General features: G+C 38.6%; 3 protein-coding genes across 6 annotated transcripts in view; 2 read left to right on the top strand and 1 right to left on the bottom strand.

Annotated features, from left to right (window-relative positions):
* WDR7 (WD repeat domain 7) overlaps nucleotides 1-4770 on the bottom strand; it is a 300771-nt gene extending 296001 nt beyond the window's left edge. For both annotated transcript variants that reach the window (XM_033087148.1, XM_033087149.1), the window contains exon 1: nucleotides 4568-4770. The gene's annotated coding sequence lies outside the window, so the exon portion shown is untranslated. The remainder of the gene's footprint in view (nucleotides 1-4567) is intronic.
* LOC117011687 (uncharacterized) lies at nucleotides 4089-6346 on the top strand. The gene is made up of 4 exons (XM_033087184.1): nucleotides 4089-4151; nucleotides 4238-4373; nucleotides 4513-5035; nucleotides 5187-6346. The coding sequence occupies exons 1-4, from the start codon at nucleotides 4089-4091 to the stop codon at nucleotides 5239-5241; spliced, it is 777 nt and encodes a 258-aa protein (XP_032943075.1). The 3' UTR covers nucleotides 5242-6346.
* Nucleotides 6347-13051: 6705 nt separating this feature from the next.
* TXNL1 (thioredoxin like 1) overlaps nucleotides 13052-26097 on the top strand; it is a 29973-nt gene continuing 16927 nt past the window's right edge. For 2 of the 3 annotated variants that reach the window (XM_033087445.1, XM_033087447.1), the window contains exons 1-3: nucleotides 13052-13381; nucleotides 22832-22928; nucleotides 24593-24766. In XM_033087445.1, coding sequence (XP_032943336.1) covers nucleotides 13284-13381; nucleotides 22832-22928; nucleotides 24593-24766 — 369 coding nt within the window. In that variant the 5' untranslated portion in view covers nucleotides 13052-13283. The remainder of the gene's footprint in view (nucleotides 13382-22831; nucleotides 22929-24592; nucleotides 24767-26097) is intronic. The other variant, XM_033087446.1, reaches the window with a different exon arrangement.

Below are 26097 nucleotides of genomic sequence, written 5' to 3'. Positions count from 1 at the left end.
GAAACCAGACCTCTCTCTGTACTATTTTTGGAACTTCCCGTGAATCTATAATTATTTCAAAATAAAGCTAAAAAAAAATAAATAGGAAGAATTATTCACGTAGGGAAAAAAAAAAAAAGCCATAGTATTAGAGCACAAGCAAATAAACCAAAGGAACAGGACAGTATTCAGCGTATACATGAGAATTTAATATATAATAAGTGTCACACCACTAATCTATGGGGAAAGGAGAGAAGGATGCTGGGAAAACTAGCACACTACATGGAAAATAAAACTGGATCTCCACCTTGTGACATAGAGTCATGTGCAGCTTAACAACAGGGATGTGTTCTGAAAAATGCATCCTGCAGACCCTGAGAAAGAAGGTACCTACCAAGAAGTGCTCCTGCCTGCCTAGTGGCTAGCTGGACTCCAATTAAAAAAAAGAAAAAAACAGAGCCTAGAAGCCATTTCTAAACAGAGTCCTCTCACACAAGCCATACTTCAGGGAGAGAAGCCTGCACTGAAATGCTGGCCTGAACTGTGTTCCTGCTTTCCCAGCCAGCCCTTATAAAGGAGTTCCTGGAATTGTATTTCAACCAATAGGACTGACTTTCCCCAGCCAATCAGAGCTGTGCAGCTACATCCTCACTGGCATCTCCAATGACCAATCAGAGTAGCTCCATCATGACCAATCAGGACAGCGCTTTTTGGACCAATCAAGTTACAAGGACTTGGAGTCCTCATTCTTATGAGGACAGACCAATCAGGGACCAGGAATAGAGACCTCTCTCTATATAAGTCAGCTCCCCTCTGGCTCAGAGAATGCACCTTCCCTTTCCACCAAAGACTGAAGACTGTGTTTCCATAGCGGGAGCTGAAATACCAAGTAAGTCTTACTGGAGTGGAGCAGAGCCGTCTTGCCCCAGGGCAGCCTCACAGCCATAGAGTTCCATAGCCATGCAAAGACATGTAACTGAGCTATAACGAATATTGAGCTGTTCCCCAGCTATGCTGTTCTAAGCCGTGCTGTATCACAATTGATCTGTTTGCACTGAATAAAGTTTCCTTTTCCACCACACCCCAAATTGGGGATTGCTGCTGGTCTTGAATTGGCGCCAAAAGCCATCTATTGACAGTCCTTAGGTGATTTCGTCATATGTAAACATCATACAGTGCATTTACACAAACCTATAGCCTACTAGACACCTAGGTTATATGGTATATTGCTCTGTGGGTGAGGAAAAATAATCTCCCTCCATCCTTCTGGGTTCTTGGCTGAGACATCCCTGTAATAAAAGACAGATTAGCAGAAGAAAACCAAGCAAAAGTTTAATAACACGTATACCTCCTGTATACATGGAAGAGACCCATGAAAACTGAGTAACCCGCCAAAATGGCTGAAGCCACCACCTAAAATACCACCTTCAGTTTTCTCTTCAGAAGAGAAAAGATGGTGAAAGTGGGGAGTCAGTTATGGAAGGTTACCAGGAAAACAACAGTAAATAAGGGTAAGGCTGTTATGCAGGTTTAATAACATTATCTTCTGCATTAATAAGAGTTTCTAGAGAAAAGGTCATGCCCCTCTTCCAGCAAGAGAGAAACCCTTACAAATGTAAAACATCTTTTACAAAAGGTAACTTCTCCTTGGTTTTCAGAATTTCTCCTGTGTCTACTATTTCTTAAAATTAACCAGCCTAAAATAATACATGCCAAAGAGACACGTTTTGGGGTGACAAATTCTGTTCCCCCACAGCTCCCAGGCTACAAACCTACACCACATGTTACTGTATTGAATACTGTAGGCAATTATAACACAATAGTAAGTATTTATGTAACGCCTTGAGCTGTGACATCTGATGGCTATGACATCATTAGGCAATAGGAATTTTTCAGCTGCATACTCTTATGGGACCACCCATAGGATACACGGTCCATTGACCGAAACATCATTTCACAGAGCATGACTGTAAAAAGATAGATGTATTGAAGAGCTAAAAATTTAAAGGAAAACTATGAAGTTAGTGCATACAATAGGAGAGAAATTTTGTGAAACAGAGTTGGGGAAAGAGTTCCTAAACAAAACACAAACCACAATGCAAAAAAATTTTAATTTGATGATATCACAATTGAAGATTTCTGTTCAATGAAGGACATCATGAAAAAAGTTATAAACAAATGACAGAATAGGAAGACATGTATTTATAAAATTTAAAGGACTAATACCTAGGAAATAGAAGGAACTGCAGATCAACAAGAAAAGGACTGAAACTTTGAACTAAAAATGGGGCAAGGGATAAACTGGCAATTTTACAAAAGGGAAAACTCGAAAAGATAAAAAAAAAATGCACACGAAGAAATGTTCAATCTCATTAGGCATAGTGAAATGCAATTTAAAATGAGTTTTCACTTTGTTTGTCTGGTAGTCTGGTTGGGATATAAGGTTATAGAAACTCTCATGAACTGCCTGCAGGAGTGTAGACCATTACAGCTTGTTCTGGAACACAAGCGGGCAGTCCTTCAATGAAATATGTATATGAATGCCCTATGATCCAGAAATCACATTCCTGGATCTAAATCCCAAAGAAAGCATCATAGAGGTCTGAAAGGTATGTTTATCATAGCACTGTCATAATGGTAGGAAAATGGAGGTAATATGGGTATCCATAAATAGAGTAGATATAAAATGTAGTACATATACGTTCTGAAACACTGTGCAGGAGTTAGAAGCAATAGACTGAGACACAAATAGATCTTTAAAACACAGTAGGGAGAGAAAAAATTGTTCATGAGATATATAGCATGATATCTCTATAAGTTAAAAATGTGGGCACCCAGAACAATATACAATTAATAATACATACAAAGAGAAGGATACACATCACACATGTTAGAATGGTTGTTTATGGATTGATGGGTAAGGGAACTGAGTGGGAATTGGAAATAAAAGACAATGAATGAAAACAAAGAACAAAAACAGGACAGCCCAGTGATGATCATTGAATTGAGAACGATTAACTCCATCCTCTGCACCTAACACCCAAACAAACTTTAACGACTCACACGTAACACAGAGCACATCACTAAAGCTAAATGTCATCCAACCTTTCCCTTGACAAAGGCAAAAAACCAGCTCACTACTTTTGAAGTTTTCAGTGCTGAGCCTATTACATACATAAATTACCCCATTTCCTTTGTTTCAAAACAGAACCTATATCCAAGATAAAAATAAAAGGAAATTGTAAGACACAGGCTCATTATGTCAAAATTTAAGCTCCCACAGTAATACTCAAGTAAGACAAAGCCCACTCCCTTTGATTAATTATAAAGACCTTTTAAAACTTAGCTACAGGTGGCAAGAAGAAATAATAAAGTTCTACTCTAGTTTTGCTATTAAGTAGGGAGCATTTAAAAAATAAAAATAGACATTTAAACAAATGAATTTCTCTACCATAATCACTAATTGAAATTAACAAGGTATTTACTATCTATTTATATTGTTCCATTTTCCCAATTTGAAATAACTATGACCTGTTATTTTGGATGAAATCAAGGCAGTTTTTGATTCTTTGTACTAATAAAGGCATTTCAACACATTATTTTCACTTTTTAACTGCGCTCCACTCCGACCTGTCACAAGCTGCTTATATAAAGCAAGAAAATTTGTGCGTGGGTAACAAAAGTTCAAAAACTCAGTCAATTTCTCATACAACAGGTGATTCTTCCCATTTTGTCCATAAAATCCTATGCAATAAACATCTGAAAGAGTCGTAGCTTGTCTTTCTTGGCTGATGGCAAATGTTACTGTGAAACCAAGCTGTAGCTCTCACTGAATCCTAACACCAAGAGCACCAACAATACCAACACCGTCTTCCGGGCAACTGTAGCTGCCATTGTTTGAAACCATAACAATCAGCAAATTCTGCCTAGCACCTGAGAAACTGACATAGCAAGTGAATCAAAACACAAAACGCAATTTCTGAATCAAAGATTGACTCCAAACATATGGCTCCAGAACGCTGGGTTCCTTTAGTGAGCTGGAGTAGCAGATGTCCTCTTAGACCAAGTCCTAGAGCAAGGGGATGAGAAGGAGCAGGTGGCATTGAAAGATGAAGTTCGAACAGACGTCTCAATACCTCAGGCAAGGGCAAACTAAAGAGGAGTACCGACAGGTAAGGAGAGACCATGTGGACCCCAAAAGCACGCACACCATTACCAGAAAACAGTCAATAAGCACCTACTCATCATCACTAACCAGCTCACCGTGTTTACATTGCCACTGAGAGCAGGGCGGTCCCATCTCAAGACCAAAGCCATGGTCACCAAAAGCAACTGTCACTTACCAGGCCAGGGAGCCCCAGAGACCCCTGGCAGGACCTACGCTCCTGGCAAAGGCAACTAGCTGTGGGCCTGAACCTGAAGGCGCGGCACAGAACAGTGCTTCCAGCAGCAGAGATCTGACAGCTGACGCCGCCACCGGAGGAAGCGGGCTGTGACCCTTGACCCCCGCCCCTCCACCCCCCGCCCTCCAAGTTGTGGGCACATCTGGCGCTGGAGATCCCCCTGGGGAAGCTCTAAAGCCTCCTACCTGTCACAGCTTCATCTCATGCCGTGATGTTGTCTGTCGGACCACTCGTGGACGCCCCCGCAAAGGAGCCCAAGGCAAGAACGTGTCTAAGAAAGATGTGGGGTGGGAACATCCGAGTGGGAAAAATCTTTGGGATCACAACCCCAGCCCAGCCGCCGTCTCCCCACCGAGGCTGCAGGGTGCCGCTACCGCCACCACCGCCGCGGCTGCAGTAAATCAGCTGACACCAGCCTCAACTGCCGTGACTTTCGCTGCAACTGTCGCAAAAATGAGGGGGAGGGAAATGCTCAACGTTTCCATACACGCCTGGCCGAGGCTGACACCATGGAGACGGGACAGAGGTGAAGGGGTCAACTGTGGGCAAGGAGTGCACGGCTACCATTTTGGTTATGGGAAGTGTAGTCTAGGCTCTCTTCTCGCCTCGAATGCTCGTGCTGGGAGGACCAAGATGGAGGAAAGCATGAAATGGCAAGTCTACGTGTTTGTTCCTTGTGACCAGGATGTTGGAAGGTTACTCGTCTGCCGCCGCGACTCAGTCCAAGGGCCTGAAAAGTGCCAGCTCTGGAATTTGTTACAGTTTCCTTGTGACCCCCAAATTTAGCTGTTGCCCACCTCACAGGGGCCAGACAGAGGAAGAAGAGAAGAACTCTGCTACTCGACTAGAGGAAGTCTGACCTTGTGCAGCAGTCCTGCAGAGGAGAGAATGAATGTGCACCCTCTGTGTGGGCGGCAAGAGTGGTGGAGCGTGAGCTCTGCATTCGGAGAGGCATGTATTCGGATCCCGATTTCTCCACTGCACACTGTTACTGTCATCTAGGACATGTTGCTTCTCTTCATTGCCCTCAATTTCCCCATATACGAAATAGGCATAATAACCTGGATATCTAGGCGATTAAACGAGCTCAACAAATGTTAATTTCGTATGATGCTTGCTGCCTATTTTCTTCCCAAATATTTATTAAATGAATGAATGGATGGTAGCCGAGGGAAACTGGTACCGTTCTGGTGACCACTGGTCAGTTCTGTTAAAAAGAGAAAAGATTTTTCATTCTATGGCTTTGTTTTTCCTTTATAATCTCACTAATGGATTTACAGGACAAGTAAGACTTCTATTGTTGTCCTCAAATGTAACTGTGTATTTGAATCATCTGGAGAGCTTGTCAAAATGAAGTTTCTGATTCAGTAGGTCTGGAGTGGGGTCTGAGATTCTTCATTTCTAATAAGCTTCCAGGTAATGGCTATTAATGCTGGTTCTTGGAACAAACCTTCAGTTAGTAAAATACCACTGGACAGGCCTGAATCAGAGAATTAGGGGATTAGAACAGGGCAGAAACAACTACTTCAGACAGGATAATGTCCTGGCTAATTTGCCAAAAGAGAAGTGTTGGTTTGGGCAAAAGGCTTCATTGAATATTCAACAATTTATTATTGAAAGTCAACAATTTCTTATTCCTGCAAATGGCAAACTTTTCAATCCCCTTTTCCCCAGCTTAGACATGACACACCCGTCAGTGTCCTGGTTGGCATGCCCCCTTTACTTTCATTAGGCCATTTAGCATCCTTTAGGCCTTCAGGTGTGGTTTCTTATTTGCTGTTTCTGTTCATTTGTAGAGGTCAGGTCTGCTTGCCACCATAATGAGCAAAACTAAATAGTAATGTTGACCACTGAAGTCAATAGAACACTCGAAAGTTAATAATTCTGAAAATGTCTTATATTGCACATTGAAATACTATGATTTTGTTTTACTTTTGACAAACTTCCTTGCAATCACATGAGTTAAGGGAGAAGAACAGGGAAGTTATCTTAAATAGAAGAAATTAATTTGTGGGCCTGCTGGGATCAATATACCTATTACATCTCCTGTGACGATGAACACATTTAAGATGTTACATAAATAATCCCCTTTACAACTTGTAAGCACTTTTTGGAAATGTAGGAATACTGAGTGGTTACCACAGGATAATCTTAGTTTACATTAAAGCTATTTTTGTTTGTAAATGATATCTATAAGTTATCTTTCCTAGATAAAGTTGACTCTTGTATTCAACACATACTAACTGAACACTTACTAGGCTTCAAATACCTTCTTAGGAATACAAAGGTTAACAGGAATATTAATGAGAAGCTTTCAGACTTTTAGCACTTTGGACCCCCTCTACCAAAGTTTACGAAATTTACTGCCAGAGTCTACGTGTGTGTGTGTGTAAAATAAATATTCAAATAGTGAATAAAATGCTTCTGGTTCAGAAAAATTCACTCATCTTTATAAACATATATATCTGTTTTACATGGATAACCTTCCTGAAAATTAAGATTTAGAACTTCAGTAAGATGATCCTGAGTATATTTATTTGAATTATTTATTCCTCTCCTCTGGAGGAATTATACAAAAAACCTTAAAAGATTTAAACAGTCAATAAATTTAGTTCAATGTGTATTTACTGAACCTTAACTGAAAGCGAAGCTGAGAAAGTGAGCATTTGACAAGGTTAGCTTCTATAGAGGAAGTCAGATTCTGTTTCCCACCAAGACTCACAAAATAGGGAATTCCCTAAACTTTTGAAAGTGTGTTGGATGCTGGGCAGCTAAAAAGAATGACAAAATGTCTACCAAGATTTGTGGCTGTAACAGTGCAGTCTGAGAAATACACAACAAAAGGAGTAACGGAGGAAAGAGATGAATTACTTGCTAATTCTGTCGTTTCCTTAGTGAACTCATTCCCCTAAAAGTCATGTCATGGTTAGGGGCTTCACATTAGCACTGAGAGTCCTTGCACTTTATCATGCTGCAGAAGAGTAGTCTAATAATGTTTGTTGTATGGTTTTGTATGGTTAAAACTATTTAAGAGCTTCCCTTAGTACTTTCTCACATGACATAAACATCAAGTGTTGAGACTTCTCTTTTTTTCCTATCTCATGACTCCACTGAATCAAATCATTTCTTTCTAAGTAACAGGATGTCTTTTTCTAGAAATATCCCGATTTGCTCCACATTCATGACATCTAGGAAGGAGTGAAGGTGATAAGATTGGGGGTGCTCAAGCTCCTCACAAATGAGGGTTTGGGGGCCTCTCAGCAAGCTACCAAGATCAGCAAGGGGAAATTGGGAATGTAAAGGAGAAGATGATGAATGCCATCTGTGGCCCTGTCACCAGCTGCAGCAACAGGAGCTGTGGTTTGTCCCACTAACCTCCCTCTTCTGTTTCCTATCAGGATGAGAGGAAGAGTCGCTGCCCTAACCTGTGTGAAAGAAGAGGATCCATGTGCTACAAACGATGGACTGTGGAATGCACAAAGGTGCACTACCCAGATTCCCCTTCCAGAAAAAACCATTTCCCAGCTTCATGAGGAGTGGTTTGCTCACTGCCCCTGCTAGTAGCTTCCTCGGGGTCACCTCAGATTTCCAGCGAGGTTACCTCTTCCTGGCATGGCACCTGGTGAATGCCTGAGCCAGGTGAAGTCAGTAAGAGCACACTCTTCTTGGGGAGTCCCCCACGCAATGACTACCAAGAAGGAGTACCTACCCTTCTTGTCACTGTACCACCTCCTTCTCCCTCTTCCTCCTCTTCTTCTTCTCCTCCTCCTCCTTTTTCTCTCCTCCTCCTTCCTCTATTCTGTCCACTTGAAGTTTTTCAAATAAAAAATACGAAAATAAATAAAGATTAAACAAAGTCTTAATAAGAGACAAAAGACAAACATGTCAACCCATAAAATGTATATACCTTATTTTAATATCGATTCAAAGAAGTTGTAAAACCAATTAGGAGAAAATGGGGAATTGTTAACAATGAGTGGATATTTGATAATATTGAAGAACATTGTTAACATTTTAGGTATAACAATGGTATTTTGATTACTTTTTTTAAAGGAATTCTTACTTTCTAGATATGCAGACTGGAATAGTTACATATGAAACTATATCATGCCTGGTATTTGCTCCACAATAATCATGGATGAGGAGGACAGTGGCTACGAGTACTTTACTTCCCTTTTCATGAACTAGTACTGTACTTTCTTTTACTTGTCCTAAATTTAATTCTCAGAGGTGGGAAGTGTCACTTATTCAACATGTGGTGTTAGGTACTATGCTGAGCTGGGCACGCAGGTAATGCGAAGAGCTGGTTCTATGGTCAAGTTGCTCACAGTCTGGTGGGGAGACACATCCATCCACCGTGAGCACAACACAACGTGAGAAGTGGTGTGCAGTCATGCTTTCTACCACTCGCGCTGGGTCTGATCCTCCTACTGTCTTTTTGATTCCGATATCCTGAATTTTTGTGGGAAACACTGTTTTTAACATTGTGTAAATAACCAATTCCTTGTTGTGTGGAATCCACTAATATGATTTTTATTTTACTGAATGTCTTTAGTCCCTGGCCCTTAGATGTATTCAAAGTATGCAGATATTGCTACTCAAGAATGGACTGACTGATAGGGGGTGTATGTTTGGGGTGTGTGTGTGTGTGTGTGTGTGTGTGTGTGTGTGTGCTTGAGAGCATGCCTGGGAGAGGGCTTTGAATACAGTGAAAGCCTCTATTAAGAATTTTATTATTTCTTCTCTATTTTACTTTCTAGCCGGACAATATCTACTACACTACCACAAGTAAAAGAGAACTGTTTTTACAAGTGATAAAGTGAAAACATAATTATATATAGTTATGTCTAGTTTTTCAGTTTCAAAGAGTTCATTTCAACCCCCAACACACTTTTTAAAAAAATTAAAATATGGATTTTTATTTCAGAGGCTGTGGTGATAGATATATTTGTCTAAATATCGGTCCTTAATAGAAGCTCTAGGCAGTTTAATGATTTCTGAACATCAGTAATAAATTTCAGAAGAATAAACTATTTACAGTTCCAGGAAACACCCAAAACTGATTCAGAGTTGTCAGCAAGTTTCTTCAGTATGTTCCAGGAAAAAAAGATTTGTGTCAGAGTGATTATAGATCACTCTACAACTTCCTAGGAAACTCTCTATTCCAAGACACTGCCTGGTGTCCAAAACTAAAGAATATAGTGTTAGTAGGACAAATGGTCCATCTGGCATTATTTTAAGAAGCACTTGATATCTAAGGGAAAATCATACCCTTTGACTGAAAAGATATTGCGCCACCTAGGGACAACTTGGGAAATGGTATTCAATTTTCAGATTCAGTAGCATACAGCTAAAAAGGGTTTGGAAATTATGAAGCAGGATTTCTTTTCTATTTAATATTTATATTACATAAATTGCATATTTTCCCTCAAAACTTTAAGACAAGGCTTATCTGAAATAAATTACCCAGTTGATAAGCAGATTTAATTGGTATGATATAAAATATTCTAAGTTCTCTACTTCAGAAATAAGGTAAAAATAAGCTAATAAGCAGCAGTTATTTGTACACACACACACGAGTGTGCAGCCAAACATCACATAACTAACTATAGGCTGGATCAGCTCCAGCTGGAGAGTTTGTAGTGTCTGCCTTGAGGGAAAGGGATTACAGGTATAGACAAAATACCTTGAATAAACATGAAGTCAGAGGGGTTTTCTCTGCACTAAAAATAGGTTCCCTTGTAGGGAGGTGAAAGAAAAAGAAAGTGCCTGAGATCGTTCCTTGCAGCGGAAGGAGGAAGTAAAAACCTAGGAAGGAATGGCGGGGCTGGTGCATCTAGGCAGATGGGTCCATAGGCAGCCTCAAAGGGTCCCACGCCCTGTAGTAGTCACACGGAGCGGAGAGGGCTCGACTTGAAGAAGGTCTGTTGGCAGAGACAGTGATCCTAGGTCCCTGCCCTCCAAAGCCCCATTCCCACCCCAATCCCAGAAATACACAGTTTTTGAGGCAGGCTCTGCAAAAATAAGGTTAAGTTTTTGTTTTAGTTGGATGTAATGGGAGGGTGGGGATTCAGAGTCAAAATGAAATTGAGTTACACAATACAAAGAATAGGCTGAGAGAATCGGTAACTGGATCTCACACTCTTTTACCGTTCCGTCTCCAACAAGAAGCTCCAACAAGGGATCCTGGTGACCTAGTCGTATAGGTCAGCTTCCTGGAGCTAAGAGCAAGGTGAAGAAAGGTTGATAGTGAGTGTGGAGGGACACATGGAGAATAAAAAACAATGCCCCTGTCAGATCCAACTTTCACAGTGCCTCTTTTTGTCTGGCCTCTCAGGAATCTATAGAATTCTAAGGTCTTGCTTTCATAAGTCCGCTCTCCCCTTGATATTCACTACAGCTGCTTTAGTTGAGACTTTCTGTTTGCTTTTTAGGCCAAACTGGGAGGACCATTCGGAATAAGGATAAACCATCTGTTATTACTGAATTGTGTGTCTTCAAAACTCATAGGTTGAAGCCCTAAGTCCCAATGTGACTATGTTTGGAGATAGGGCCTTTAAGCAGGTAATTAAGATTAAATGAGGTCATAAGGACGGTGCTAATCCAATAGGAGTGGTGTCCTTATAAGAGGAAGAGACACCAAGACTGTGTATGAGTGTGTGTGTGTGTGTGTACGCGACAGAGAAAAAGTCCACGCGAGAACACAGTGAGAAAGTGGCTGTCTATAAACCAAGGAGAGAAGTCGCAAGCGAAACCAGCCCTGATAAGCAATTTGATCTTGTTCATGCCTCCAGAATGGTGAGAATTAAATTTCTGTCGTTCAAGCCACCCTGTCTGTGGTATTTTGTTATGGCAGCCATAGCTGACTAATACGGCACTGCTTCTAAATATCTTTCATTGAGCACCTTATTTTCGAGTTCTTTAATACATCATCTACTACTATATTTACTTCTCAAAATCCTATAAAGTAGGTTTGACTAAACAAGTTCTCACAGACAAGAAAGCTGAGGTTCAGCAAGACTGGTGGCATGTCCATGGCCACAAAATAGTAAGTAGCAGAGATTTATTATAAGAACTTCTGTTTATTTGGCTCTGAAGTCATTACGTTGTATTCCTATCACACGAGAAAGGAACATAATTACTGTGGCTCTGCTCTGCCTGGGTTCAGTTAGGAATAATTATTTTATGCTTCAGCAACCCTCTTAGCCTTCTCTTTTCACATTTCTTGGGCTTTAATTATCACCCAAACTAATGACTCTCAAATCTAATTATAACCTACTCCTTTTTCTTTAGTTTCAGACTTATCCATCCATCTCATTTGGATATCTGACAGGCATCTTAACTCAGTAAAAAGAGGCATGAGATTGAAATATTTGTGTTAGTCTAGATTCCTTCCTCTGTCATCTCACTATATCGGTCCAGTTGGTCACTAAACCCTTTGGTTTTTAGTCTTAATTGTTTCTCATGTACATCATCTCCTCTTCATTTCCACTGTAGCTGCACCTATAACTCAGTTCCTGGGTTACTATAGTAACCTCCTAAACTGGTCCTGTCTTCCATCCGCCTCAACTGCTACCTCAGGGCTTTTTCTAAAGACACTTTTGTAATCACAAAATTGCCCTGCAGTGTTACTCCATTGCCTTTATGTTAAAATATAAATTTTTTAGCTAGTCATGACCTGACCACGACCTTCCTTTTCCATTTCGTCTCCCCAGCTAAATCCCAAAGCAAATTACTTGACTTGTCACCTAGCCTAATATTTAAGAGCACGTTGGTGTTAGACAGCCTTAGCTTGAATGCAAACTTGACTTATTGGGTGTGTGAACTTGGGAAAATTAGTCTAAACATGAAATAATAATAGAACCTACTTCACAGAGTTGTAAGGATTAAATGAGCTTGTATCTGGCTCATAATTTGTTAAATATTATCTATTATTATCAGCTTCGTAACCCGTGCATTTGCACTGCTGCTCCCTCTGCCTGGAATACACCGTCATCTCTCACCATCTGGCTATTTCTTTCTTCTTTATCAAGATTCACTTCTGGGGTCACATCTCTTAGCAAGTTGACCCTGCCCCAACCTCCTACTTCTCTTGTCTCCACCGTTTCCCTTGCGAACTTCTTTGTTACTTCTTTGTTAAGTACTGTTTGCATCTATCACTGAGTTCCTAAAAGAGGGATAGTGTTTTCATATTTTTTGACACAACCCACAGTGCACAATATTTTCTGGCTGTCTGCACAGAGAGCACCCCACATATTATGCGATCTGTAAATAACTGTTCCTAAAGTCTGTTCTGTTTAGAGAGGCGACTGGTCCCGGATATAAGACAAGACCACCCTCAAGGTACTTCCGGGGGGGAGGCCGTAAGACCTTAGGCAGTAGTCATGAACCCCGAAGAAAGAGGGGTTCCTTTATACTTTCCCAGCTCAAGCAACTTCTGGGTAAAAACCTCAGGTCCTAAACCGCGGAGGAATACACGAACTTTTGAGATGCACTCAGCACCTGAGCTTGTGACCGCTACTCGTTTGCGCCTGCGCCGCTTAGGCCGGGGTAGGGTTCCTCAGTTGAGGGTGGGGCCACGGTTCGCGTCAGAGGATTGGGCGGTAGGAGCCAAAACGGACGGCGCGGAAATGACGCCAAAGTGCGCAAGCGCAGGGGGTCTTGCCGCGCGGTGGCTGCTGGGAGCCGCACGCCTTACCTTCTCGCGCCTCTCCGGTCCCCGCCCCCTCGGCCTCTCGGCTCCCTGGCGTGACTCGGCACTGAGAGCCGGAGAAGCCTCCGCGGTCGCCAAGCCCTGTGTCCAGGCCTCGGCCTTCCTGAGCCTTCCCCTTTCCTCTCCCAGACCTCTCCTTCAGTTTCGAAGCCAGTGGCGTCGCGGCCGCCCTTCCGGGCTCTCTGAGAATGGTGGGAGTGAAGCCGGTCGGGAGCGACCCGGATTTCCAGCCGGAGCTGAGCGGCGCGGGCTCCAGACTCGCCGTGGTCAAGTTCACCATGAGAGGGTGAGGCCGGGCCCGAGTCCTGCGGGCCCTTTCTGCCCGTCGGTGCTTTCTTTTCACTCTCCTGGTCCCGACTCCCATGCGGTCTGTCTCCTGCTCCGGAATGGCAGGCGCTGGAAGCAGCCGCAGGCCGCTGCCCAGATAGGCCTCAGCTCTTGGGTCTGAGCCCCTATTTGTGCACAGGGGAGTCTCTGGCGGGCACGGAGGCCTGGCCGGCCGCGTTCCCCGGCCCAGGAAAAGCCGGCCTGCGCGTTTTGAATCCTCAGAGGAGCCCTTGGGGGTGGCCCGCCTCTCTTCTTTCTTGTCTGTGGGAGTCTCCTGCAGCCGCACCTGCTTGCGTCTGTCCCCTTTCCTGGGAGCCAGCTGTCACTTGCATCTTAGAAACCCTGAAATGTTAATTTACGGAACACTTTGATACTCTTCACCTGCATCTCTGTAAAGCCTTTGGAAAATTCAAATGGGACCATCCAACTGATCTGCGTAGTGTTCAGTCCTAAAACTCAGCTAATGCATTTTAAATTAATTCTGGGTTAGGATGCTTTTTAATTCTTTTAACGTTTTTGTTACTCGTTTGGTTAGTAACTTTGGAACTTAGGCTCCCCTGTGTATGCGATTGCATGTGATCACACACATTGTTTTAATAGTAGGTGTATATAATACTGGTAAACAGGTGTCCAGACGTCTGGGTTTGACCAAATAGACTCCATTTTTTTTATCTGATAATTTATAAGAGGTCAGGGATCTTGAAAAGGTTTTCACTGGCTTTTTGTAAATCGTAACGTGATTTATCTGTCGCAGAGCTGGTGGATTTTCGGTATTGCGTGTGCAATGTCCTGTGTGAGTAACCGTGGCATTTACTGGGCATTTAGAACCAAGGTTTCAGTGAGTGTGTGCATTTACTGATTAGAGGTTTCCACTTGATTTACCTTGACCCCCTGGCATTATTTGCACTTACAGTAACTTGGAGAAGTACACTGCAGGTATAATTGTTTACGTAGCACAATAAAGTTATTGTCCAACTAACTATATAAACATGAGACAGTGTTTCAAATCCCAGAACAAAAGTGATTCATATCTGTTGAACATGATTCAATAAATGTTGAGTAAATAAGTGGTGGCATTAGGATTAGTTTTAGGGGATGGAGGGATGCACATAGAGATGAAAACTAGTTAGGACTTATTTTTGGATTGGTTTATGCAGAATTGAAAAGGGGCAGTACATTGAATTTTATATGGTGGAATGAGTATCCATTTGACATGTGGATTTTGACATTTACAAAATTGAAGAGGAAAAAGAGTTCATATACGTATAAAGATATGTCTTAAAGGAATGTGGAAATTCTATAAGTGTACCTTCCCAGATTTAGCTATTTTGTAATGTCTATGTTCTTAATATGGGGGAATATTTATACATTTGTTAAGTACCTAGGCCGATGTTCGAAAAGGGAAGAGATGATTTTAACAACAAATCTCAGTTTTAGTTCATTTTTCTAATTCTAGTTGGAGCATTTATACTTTTGTCCCTCAGTGACACTTTTTTCCCCCCTTACTATAGTGGAGGGACAGTAATAAATGACAGTAATAAATCTGTAACTGAAGTGAGAAAAGTGAGGAAATGTTGCTACTAAGGAAACACTTCCATTAACAATATATATTATTTAACTGTAAACGTAACTGCAGACATTGATTGGTAAAGCACTGTTGTTTTTTACTTCTAAAAGGCATTTTGGTGGGATGAACATTATATTTTCTTTGTAAAAGCTGAGCAAATAAATAAAATGGTTGAATTTAGGTAACTTTTAAATTCAAAAGTATATTTAGGTGACATTTATAAATCTGGCAAGATTGTATTTTCCTTCAAAGTACTTTTAACATTTTGGCCATGAATGCATTCCTACACGAACTCTATGCCAGTGTGGCTCCAGATTTACATATATGAGCTTCAGTATTAGACCCTCAAACAACTATAACTAGTAAAATCATATACGAAACCTCTTAGATCAAAGTTAAGGTTGTCCCATTTTAGGCCAAGAACATAGTTTTCTCCGGCACCTGTTTCTTCCTTCCTTTCCAACTCTATGTTAAGCCTTATTCCTATTTTCCACTTCCATGCTTTATCTATCCTGTCAATTTTGCGAAAACTCTGTACAGATTGTCACTCTTTTAGAATCTTCAATGGCTCTCCAGTATTTTTTTTAATAGCAGAATATATGTAACATAAAATTTACCATTTTAACCATTTTTAAGTGTCAATTCAGTGGCATTGGTACATTCCCAACATTGTACCACCATTACTGCTAGCTATTTCCTAGAATGTTTTCATTATCTCAGATAGAAACTTTGTACTCTGTAAACAAAAACTCCCAGTCGTCCCCCCCCCCCCAGTCCCTGGTAACCCCTCTGCTACTTTCTGTCTCTGAATTTGCTTATTCTTTCTATCTCATATAAGTGGAATTATAATATTTATCCTTTTGTTTCTGGCTTATGTCACGTAGCACAGTTGGTGTGCAAGGATCTGTCTGAGTGCCTGCTTTCAGTTCTTTTGGGTATTTCCCTAGGAGTGGAATTGCTGGATTATATGATAATTCTACGTTTAACTTTCTGAGAAACCACCTAACTTTCCACAGTGGTTGCACCTTTTTTGCATTCTCTCCAGCAATGCATGAGTGGTCCAATTTCTCTGTGTACTACCAACACTTTTTACATTTTAATAGCCATCCTAAATGGGTGTGAAGTGGCATCTGGTGGTTTTGGTTTTGTATTTCCTCAGTGAAGATGCTCAGCATCTTTGTATGATAATTGACCATTTGTTTATCTTCTATGGAGAAATGTCTATTCAAGTCCTTTGCCCATTTTGAATTGGATTGTTTTATTTTCTGTTGTTGAGTTGTAGGAGTTCTTTATATATTTTGGGTATTAACCCCTTATCAGATACATGATTTGCAAATATTTTCTCCCATGGTTGCTTTTTCACTTTCTTGGTAATCCCCTTTGAAGCACAAAAGTTTTTATATTTTGATGAAGTCCAATTTATCTGTTTTGACTCTGTTGCTTGTGATTTTGGTGTCATATCCCAGAAATCATTGCCAAATCCAGGGTCATCAGGATTTTCCTCTTATGTTTTCATCAAAGAATTTTATAGTTTTAGCTTTTTTTTTTTTTTTTAAGTTATTGGGGTGACAATTGTTAGTAAAATTACATAGGTTTCAGGTGTACAATCCTGTATTACATCACCTATATATAGCATTGTGTGTTCACCACCCAGAGTCAGTTCTCCTTCCATCACCATATATTTGATCTCCCTTACCCTCATCTACCAGCCCCCACCCCCCTTATAGTTTTAGCTTTTAAGTTTAGGTCTTTGATCCATTTTGAGTTAATTTATGTACATGGTGCAAAATAAGGGTACAACTTCATTCTTTTGTATGTGGATATCCAGTTTCCCAGCACCATCGGTTAAACTGTCTTTTCCCCAGTGAATGGGCTTGGCATTCTTCTCCTGTATTTTTTTAACCAATTAAAATAATGAACATTTATATATTATTTAGTCTGTGTAAGTGGCTTGTTTAAGCACTTATATTGACTCATTCAATCCTCAAAATAATCTTTGAAATTATCCCCATTTTACAAATGTAGAAATTGAATCATAGGTAGGTTAAATAACTTTAGTCTCATTGCTGAATGTACTTTTTGGATTGTTAAGTGCTATCCTTGTTCTTCTCAGCCTAAGCAGAAAAGAAATGCAGGTTCATTTCTGTGTGTATTGTAGAGCCTGACATTTTTCAGTAAATGTTGCCTTCAATGAATTAGCTACAGCTCTGCCTGCACAACTAATCTTACGACCAATGACGATTTGGTTCACTCTCTGGTGTTATTTCCCCTACCTGTAAAGTAATGTGTAATCTAAGTTGTTTAGAGAATGAAATTATAAATGTGAATTATATACTGTGGTGACATATTTTTATAATTGGTATCTCCAAACTATTACTTCTTAAATATACCCAGATACATTTTAGTGGTGATAAGCAGTGCCAGTTTGGTTGTTATCATTGGTGGCTAAGGGCCAACGTTAAAAGAATATACATTTCTCTCTTCCATAAAACTCAGTATAATTATTTTTATCCTGAATTCGTGAATGTATCACTTTTGTAATGTATTTACCATATATTCAATTTTTTTACAGCAGGTTTTACTTTGTAGTTGGTTAGGTGTTACTGTTACCGTCCAAGAAGAATGTCAGTGTATGTTAGGATGTTGAGTTCTGATGGTTAATGTAGCTTGTCCAAATAATATATTGCAAAATTGCTGTGGACCAAGATAGCTCTATTACAGTTAGCAGACCCAGCAGTCCACAGGGACCAGGCAGATAATATTAATGAGTGAGGCAGGTAGCTAGCTGCAATAAGATCACTAGGGGGAATGGTTGAGTTCTTAGAGCATATACGGGGAATTTTTTTTTTTAAACTAAACTTTTTTCACTGAAGTATAGCCTGCATACAAAAATGTATAGAAATCATTGAAGTGTGTAGTTTCATAGATTTTCAAAGTGGTTACACCAGCTTAACCAGTACCAGCATTCCAGAATCATCCCTCCAACCCCAGCCTCCTGCAGGCTCCTTCTCATCACTCTTGAATTCTCACTGTGCAGAGTAATTCTGTGTGTATTTGAACTTTATAAAAATGGTATCATACAGTATGTAATCTGTCTAGATTCCTTTCAGGGGCATATAAAATAGTTTTAATCTTGGCAGTTAATTTAGAAATAACAACAACAAAAAACACTGTGTAGGCCACTGTTTTGGGGGTTTGGGACTGGCAGTTAAGAGTTGGGTTTTGTGATCAAATTCCAGTACTGTACTTCATTGTTCTTGTCATGAAAGTGAGGAAATGTAAAGCTTAAATGAACGTAAGGCTTTTGTTAAGTTGCATAACATACCGTGAATGCTCAATGAATGCTAGCTTTTTTGTGTTATTAACAAGACCAGTTAAGATTATGCCTATCCATTAGTAAATGTAATACATCTAGAAATTACCTATTTTAAAGTTATGCCCTGCAGAAAAAATAAACTTTTAACGTGTCTTTAGAAAGCACATACATTTTCCTTACCTATTTACTAGCTGAATGTGGTTATGCCGTCATCTACTCAAGGTAGAGCATTGACTACTTTAGTAGCAAATATGGAAAAATAACAAGTTCATGAAATGGAAATTTTTTATATTACCACTGTAAACAAAAATCTTACTTCTTAAGAGGAACTTAACGTACTTTCAAAGAAAGCTGATCCTGGATTGGATTCAGGAGCTAACCGTTCTAGCTGGGGTCCTGCCATTAATTAACTACAGTGTCTGACATTGGACATGTCATTTAAATGTTTCTGGTCTTGCGTTCTCACTTACCAAATAATTGTGTTAGGTTAGGTCAATTTTAAAGTTTTAGTTTTGTGGGTTTGGTTCTTTATGTATTGCAGAAAGCTAGAGAGTTGTCTCTTGTATTCTCTTACTCCCAAAAAGCATAATACAGAATCTTTACATAGCCATTTTACACCTAGGACTTAACAGATAAGCTTTCCATCAAAAAGAGGGTCAGAGGTAGAAGAAGAACTCTTTTTTAAATCTCTGGACTAGATGGTCTGTGGTCTTTTTTACAGCAAGTTCAAAGGTCCTATGATTGTGTAATTACTATCGAAGGGCTGCAAATCAAGGTCCGTGCAAGAAAAAGTACAATTCTGAAATTCAGGCATACTTGGGGCGTAATATTTTGAGAGATGGGAAAGGTCCTTGGAGAATCTTGTCCCTTCTCATTGTCTACAGAGAAATCAGGTAACATGTTGGAGCTCAACCAATAATGGAAATACTAAGTTTACTCTTAAATGCTAATGATAAGAAAGACAAACATCTTATTTAAAGTAACCAATCAGTTCATTTGAATTATGTGAAAGTATGTTGCTGTGCTTCTGTGTTCTATGACTCATTTTGACTTTTTGACTGAAGTTCTAAACTATGAGGCTAACTAAAATTAAACAAAGGATCTAGATAAGGTTAAATTTGGAAAGGAAACAGTTATTTGCAAGATAGCCATTTTATACAGTGTGTTTGGCTACAAGAAGTGTTTCTTTAACACCAGTTAGCTCCTACTTGATTGGTAAAGAGAGCAGTGATGTCAACATAATGTGGAAGTTGTGTTGGTTCATATTCTATTTTTCCTACGTAGTGAAAAGCAGGAATGGAAATAGAACCTTTAGCAGGGAGGAAAAAAGCCCTCAGCCCCGCAGACAGGCTCCGTTTCAGGTTTATTTTTAAGAAAGTTAAACCTGAGCACCTAGCTCTTGTTCCCAGAGAGGTTCGTTCTCAGTGTTGCATGCGCTTCCTCCTGTCCCTACCTTAGTGACAGAGCCTCACTGGCTCAAAGCTCCCCTTCCATCTGGATTGTCACAGCACCTGGAGTGTAAGCGGGCACTTCACTGTTTTGTTCCTTTTAGGTATCCCCTGAGGTCGCCTGTAGTCTGAGCCCCCTGCCTGGCTGCGCAAGTATTTCCTGAGTACTAGTTACTGTTTTTCTTAGGGATGTTTTTACAGAATTGCGGGGCTTTAAATGGTTTGCCTCAATCTTATGTTTCCCCGTCAGCTTTTTATTTTGAGTGCATGCTTTTGCAGAAGTAGGGAGATTCTTCAGGAATGAGTGTATTGTTGTACAGCCTAAACACCTGTGCTTCATTTGTGACAACACATTTAATATTTTAAAATAAAAATACCTGTTCATAGAAAAGCAAAGGATGCAGAAGTATGGGTAATTTAAAAAGTCTCCCCTAAACTTTCTTTCTTCCTTTTCTAATCCCACTTTGCAGAAGTAATGAACTGTTTATTGTGTGACCCACCTAACCCTGTGTGTGCGTGCGTGTGTGTTTGATGTGATCATAGAGAATGTTTTTGTCATGAGAGTTAGTTTTCTTTAAACAGTACAAATTATCCTTATCCCCTGGTGTGAATGTGTCATAACTTTTAAAACGACTTCTCTATTAATTGCTATTTAGATCGTTCCTAAATTTTTTATTATAAAAATTGCGTTGAACTTCCTTATACATATTACTGTGAAATTGAGTAAGTGTTAAGATAGGATTGACTTTTCAAAGTGAGGTTGTTGAATCTTGGGTTATGTTCATATAAATTGATAAATAATGGCCCTAAATGGCCCTTCAAAAAGGATCTACTAATTTGTACTCCCGTCCATAATGTTTAAGACATTAATAGCTAGAAGTATTTTGCTGAACTTAATATGGTTTAGTAGACTGTAAATGTGTGTTTCTTTAGAATTTAGTCTCAGGGCCTATTTGATGATTGTTAAATCCAAAAATCTACTTTCAGAAGCACCAAATGTAATATTTAAGAGCTTAATAGTTGTTTTCTTAGCATTTTGGTGAGAGGCTTAAGGATGGCACAGGATGAAAATGCTGATTAAAATGTTAGTAATGTAGATACCATCACAGTTTTAAGTTTGAACATTTGTGAGTTTGAACATTTTGTGCTTTAGAATTTGCTTTTCCTTGTGTGTTTGTTAAAACCAAGATTTTTCTCATTTTTTGACTTTTTATTGAGATATAACATACATAGTGTACAGTTATAACTGTATAGCTTAGTACATTTCCACAAACTGAACACACACCCATGTAATCATCTTCTGGACAAATAGAAATCTCTGGCGCCTTCAAATCTTCCGTTACCCCATCTGGTCACTAACTCTGACAAAGTTAACCGTTGAACCATTGTCCTGATTTATAATAGCCATTGATTTATTTTCCCTGTATTTGAAATGTATATAAATGGAATCATATAGTGTACTTCTTTCCTTAGTATTATTTGTAAGGTTCATCCATGTTTTTGCATGAGATTTTAAAAGTCATTTTTGTTGGTATGTAGTATTCCACTGTATGAATAACTACAATTAATGTACTTACCCTGTTTTTGATAGAAATTTGGGTAGTTCCCAGTTTTGGGCTGTTAGAAATACTGCTACGGTCAATATTTTTTCAAATGCCTTAAAGCATATATTTCTGTTGTTAAATGCTCCCAGAAATGATCATAGGTAGGCATAAATCTTGCTTTAGCAGAGACTGCCTGTTTCTTTTCTTTCCCCTAAAGTGGTTATGCCAGTTTGCACTGTTACTGGCAGTTCGGTTGCTACACATTCTTGACCATACTTCATTTTTTCTCATTTTAGCTATTTTGGCGGGTGTAGATTTAATTTGCATTTTCTCTGATTTTCATAGTGACTAATGAAGTAGGACATCTTTTCATATTTTTTGACTGGAGAACCTCATTTGTCAACTATGAGTTCAAGAGTTTACCCATTTTTCTTTTGGGTGTCAGTCTTGTTTTTATTGGTTCGAAGGAGTTCTTTATACTATATTAGAGGTATAAGTCCTTTGTTATATATGTTGACAGATATTTTTTACCAGTCTGTAGGTTGTCTTTTCATCCTCTAAGTGATATCATGATGAACAAAAGTCTTAATGTTAATATTTCCAGTTTATCAAGTATATACCAGTATATCATTATATTATTTCTTTCCTTTTTTCTTCAGTGTTTTTTTTTTGTTTTGAGAAATCTTTGCTTACTACAAGGTTTTAAAAGTATCCTCTCTATTTTTTCCTAAAACCCTAAAACCTTTCACATTTAGATCTGTAATCCATCTGGAATTGTTTTTTGCAAATGGTGTGATGTAGGGGTCAAGATTCATTCCACCCCACCCCCGCAGCCCCCATGTGGATATCTAGTTGACTCAGCACTGTTTATTAAAAAGACCATCTTTCCCCCAATGCACTGCTGTGTCAACCTTTTCATAAATCAGTTTAGTTACTGTGTATGGGATGGGTCTGTTTCTGTATTCTTTTTACATTGATCAATTTGTTTAACCTTGTACCAATATTGTACACTTAATTTATAAAGGTTTATGATAGTTCTGAATATCTGGTAATGTAACTTGCTCGCTTTTAACCTCAAAATGGCTTGGGCTATCTTTGGTATTTCCCTATGAATTTTAGAATTTAAATTTGTTAATTTCTCCAAGAAAACCACCTGGGATTTTACGTTGACCCTAAAGACCAAATTGAAGCGAATTGACATCGTGACAATAATTGCATTTTCCAATTCATAAGAATAGTATATTCCTCCAATAATTTAGATCTTTTTTAATTTCAGTGAACAAAGCAGAAAGACTCAACAGTATTAGATTTCAAGATTTGTATATAATACAAATCTGTAGTCATTACAACAATGTGGTATTGATGCAAGTATATCTCAAAATAGTCCAATGGAAAAGATTAGAAAGTCTAAAGCCAGAATGATCAGAGAGTTTGTTTTATTTTATTTTATGTTTTAATCAACAAAGTTGTTTAGAGTATAAATTAGTACAATCTTTGGTGTTATTTTACCAATCATCTCTAATCTTTCTCACAGGTGCGGACCGTGTTTAAGGATTGCCCCAGCATTCAGCACTATGAGTAATAAGTATCCGCAGGCAGTTTTCTTGGAAGTAGATGTACATCAGTGTCAGGTAAGGAGGGAAAGGTGTCCTTTAAAAAAGAATAAATTTCTAAGTCAGTTTGTATTTCGACATTGTCATCTTTCATTTATTTATCTCTTTATGCACATAGCATTTATTCTTTTGAAAAGAGGAAAATTTTATATTGACATGATTATTGCAAACTGTTATGGCTGCATTAGTAAGAAGAATAGTCCAATTATTAATTACTTTTGGGTTTGTTTATATTAATAGCCTCTGATATAAAACTAATATGTTGTTAAACTAATGGGTCACCTGGTGGTTGTGTTTTACATATCTTTGTTTATTTTTTTGCAAATGGGAATTAACATTTTTTACTATAATGGCATTGGCTGATTAGAAAGCCATGGCAGAGAATTCTTGGTTTGATTTGAATTTCATAAGTTTGTAATCTTTGCTCCAAAGCTGCACAGTCAGCAGAAACTTTCAAATGTTGATTACTTTTGATTGAGTCGCAGTTTTGTAGAGGTAGATTGCCCTGATTACTTAGTTGGAATGGCTATTACTTAGGGGCAGATCTGCATTTTCATATATAGAAATATTGAGGGAGTTGTATTGGGAAAAAATTGTTGGAAGACTCCTTCCAACGCTAAAAATACAGTCTTTAGTGAAAATAGTTTTAGAATGTTTTATATTTTGCAGTTAGTTGTTTGGGGATTTGGTTGGTGTAAACCCTGTATTCCACGTTTGTTCAGTACTATGTCACAAACTACTGGACTACATTGCTAGCTATTATTTTAAGTATTCACTATCTCTGATCCAGAAGTGCTGTCTCCTGGAGCTGGGCTGTCCTATATGTAGCCATAGCTACATAGTGCACTTGTTTCTCTTTACTCTTTTATCGGGATACTAGAAAATTTAAAATTGCGTATATAGCTCACATTTATGTCTTGCATTATATTTCTTTTGGACAGCACTATTCTAAAGGGTCCTTTTTTTAATGAGGCTTAGAGAAGACATCTTTACGTAAACTTTATGCTTTTTTTCTTTAAACAGGTGGTACCTCTTCATAGAATTTGAATATGTAAAGCGACACATTGGCTTTACTATTTCCTTTACATTTTTCATGAAAAGTTTAAACCATGAATCAGTGGTTGTTAGCTAATTTCTATTCAGTAGTCTTATAAAATTGTGGAGTTGGAGTAGAGCTTTAAAAGATAGCTGTTGCAGCGTGCTTGAGGGGAGGTCAGAGTGGAGTTGGGTGGGGATTGCAATACAAAGGATGTTACCTCCTTTTCATGGACACAGTTTTTCCCATGTGTACTTTTTCCTAGTACCAGTGGTTTGTGTTGACATGTCAGTAACCATTTGGGAAACAGAATACTTACGAGAGAGCGACCTGGTGGTGTTGTAAAGCACTGTTCCTATATTGGAAGCTAATAGTCTATTGGACGAAGTATTTAACACTAAAACACAAAAATACAGGGCTGTTCTTCATTGTGGATGTAAAGCTAATGTAATATAGTTGTGCCCCAATGGGTAACGTAGTTTAGGGAATAGGCTTGCTTTTTCTTAAATAACAATTAGGAATAAATTATTTTACATGTTTTAGTACATGCTTGTGATATTTATCTTCCTTGGAGATGTAGAAAGAATATTCAAAGTGGTTTAAGATTAGTTTTAATTCATAATGTTGTCTAACTTGCCAATTCTAGGGAACAGCTGCCACCAACAACATATCAGCAACACCTACGTTTTTGTTTTTTCGAAACAAAGTGAGAATTGATCAATATCAAGGAGCAGATGCTGTGGGATTAGAAGAAAAAATCAAGCAGCACTTAGAAAATGACCCTGGAAGCAATGAGGACACAGATATTCCAAAAGGCTATGTATGTAGACTTAAAAGTGAAATTATCATATATTTGCCGTTTGCCATTATTTGTCAAAAAATGAAATTGACTGTGTTTTCGTGTTTTATCTTTTACTAGTTCAGAGAACTTTCAAATGAGAACTTTGAAAGTAAATTCACTGGTTGACTGTTGGGTGTGTGTGTGTGTGTGTGTATTATAATCTTAAGTCCCTGTCCTAAACTATTTTCCTGAATTTCTCCTACAAATATTTTCGTCACTTTTTTAAAAATCTGCTTTCTGAACTATTTTAATAGCCATTTTAAGACTTTTTAAAAATACATTTTTGCCCCAAAAAGTAAAGATGTGTTAGTTATTGATTTTGTTTTACAACCAAATGTGACTTTAGTGTTGGATGTTGTTTTCCAGCGTTTTAATAATAAGTTATTCTAAATAATAACTTGAAGACTTAAGAACTTGAAAGTTTTTGAAAACTACCTAACATGAATAGTTATAATGCAGTATCTTTATATTTGAGAACTATTCAGGAGGAAGTAAAATTCAGAAGTAGCACTTTATGGTAGCTGATTTGTTTATGCAAATTGGCAAATTCTGCATAACAAAATAAATATTTCTTAATTTTTCTTGTTATAAAGTTATTATATTGGCAGGTCCACCAATGATTTAAAAAAAATGTTACCTCAAATTAAAGCTGATAGATGAAAGCATGTGTATCAAGTACATTAAAGCAGATCTGTGTCGTGGGGCTACAGTCCTTTCTGTAAGTCTCTCAGGTTCATGCTGAATAAGGAGAATCTATAGTCAGGTAAATATGAGAGATTCTTTGTGTGGGGGAGGTGGGGGGGTATGTCTTCAAAAAGTGTCTTTAACATGGTACTGGCACTAATTGTTTTTAGTTAGGGAAGTAAAATTAATATTTATTTACAATGGAACTGTTATGTAAGCATTAGAAATTACAATATTCAGTTAGAAAGTATGAACATGTGACACCTTTTGGAAAATTTGGAAGTCATTTCACTTGTAAACTATTATGTTTACATCTTTGTATTTTTTCCCTTTATGCTTAGGGTGTTCGCATGAAAACATTTTAGGAGCAAACAGTCCTCAGGGCTGCTTAGTTAGCTACAGGGGTGTTTTTTTACACATCAGTTAAGTGCGATGCCAGCATTTTGGCCTCAGGTAGGGAAATAGCAGGAAAAAATAAATTTTAAGAAATAAAAAAACAACCACGTTTTCATGCACATGTTATGAATACAATGAAAAGCTGTTAAAACATTTTCATTTTTTTCCATCAGGTGTCAAGGAATTAAAAGTTTTGAACTATTTAGGTCTTAACAAAATATTAAATATTT

The sequence above is a fragment of the Rhinolophus ferrumequinum genome, chromosome 19 (assembly GCF_004115265.2).
Source record: "Rhinolophus ferrumequinum isolate MPI-CBG mRhiFer1 chromosome 19, mRhiFer1_v1.p, whole genome shotgun sequence".
NCBI classification, from domain to species: Eukaryota; Metazoa; Chordata; class Mammalia; order Chiroptera; family Rhinolophidae; genus Rhinolophus; species Rhinolophus ferrumequinum.
The sequence above is the reverse complement of the archived record's forward strand: the minus strand, read 5'-3'. Positions and strand labels throughout refer to the sequence as shown.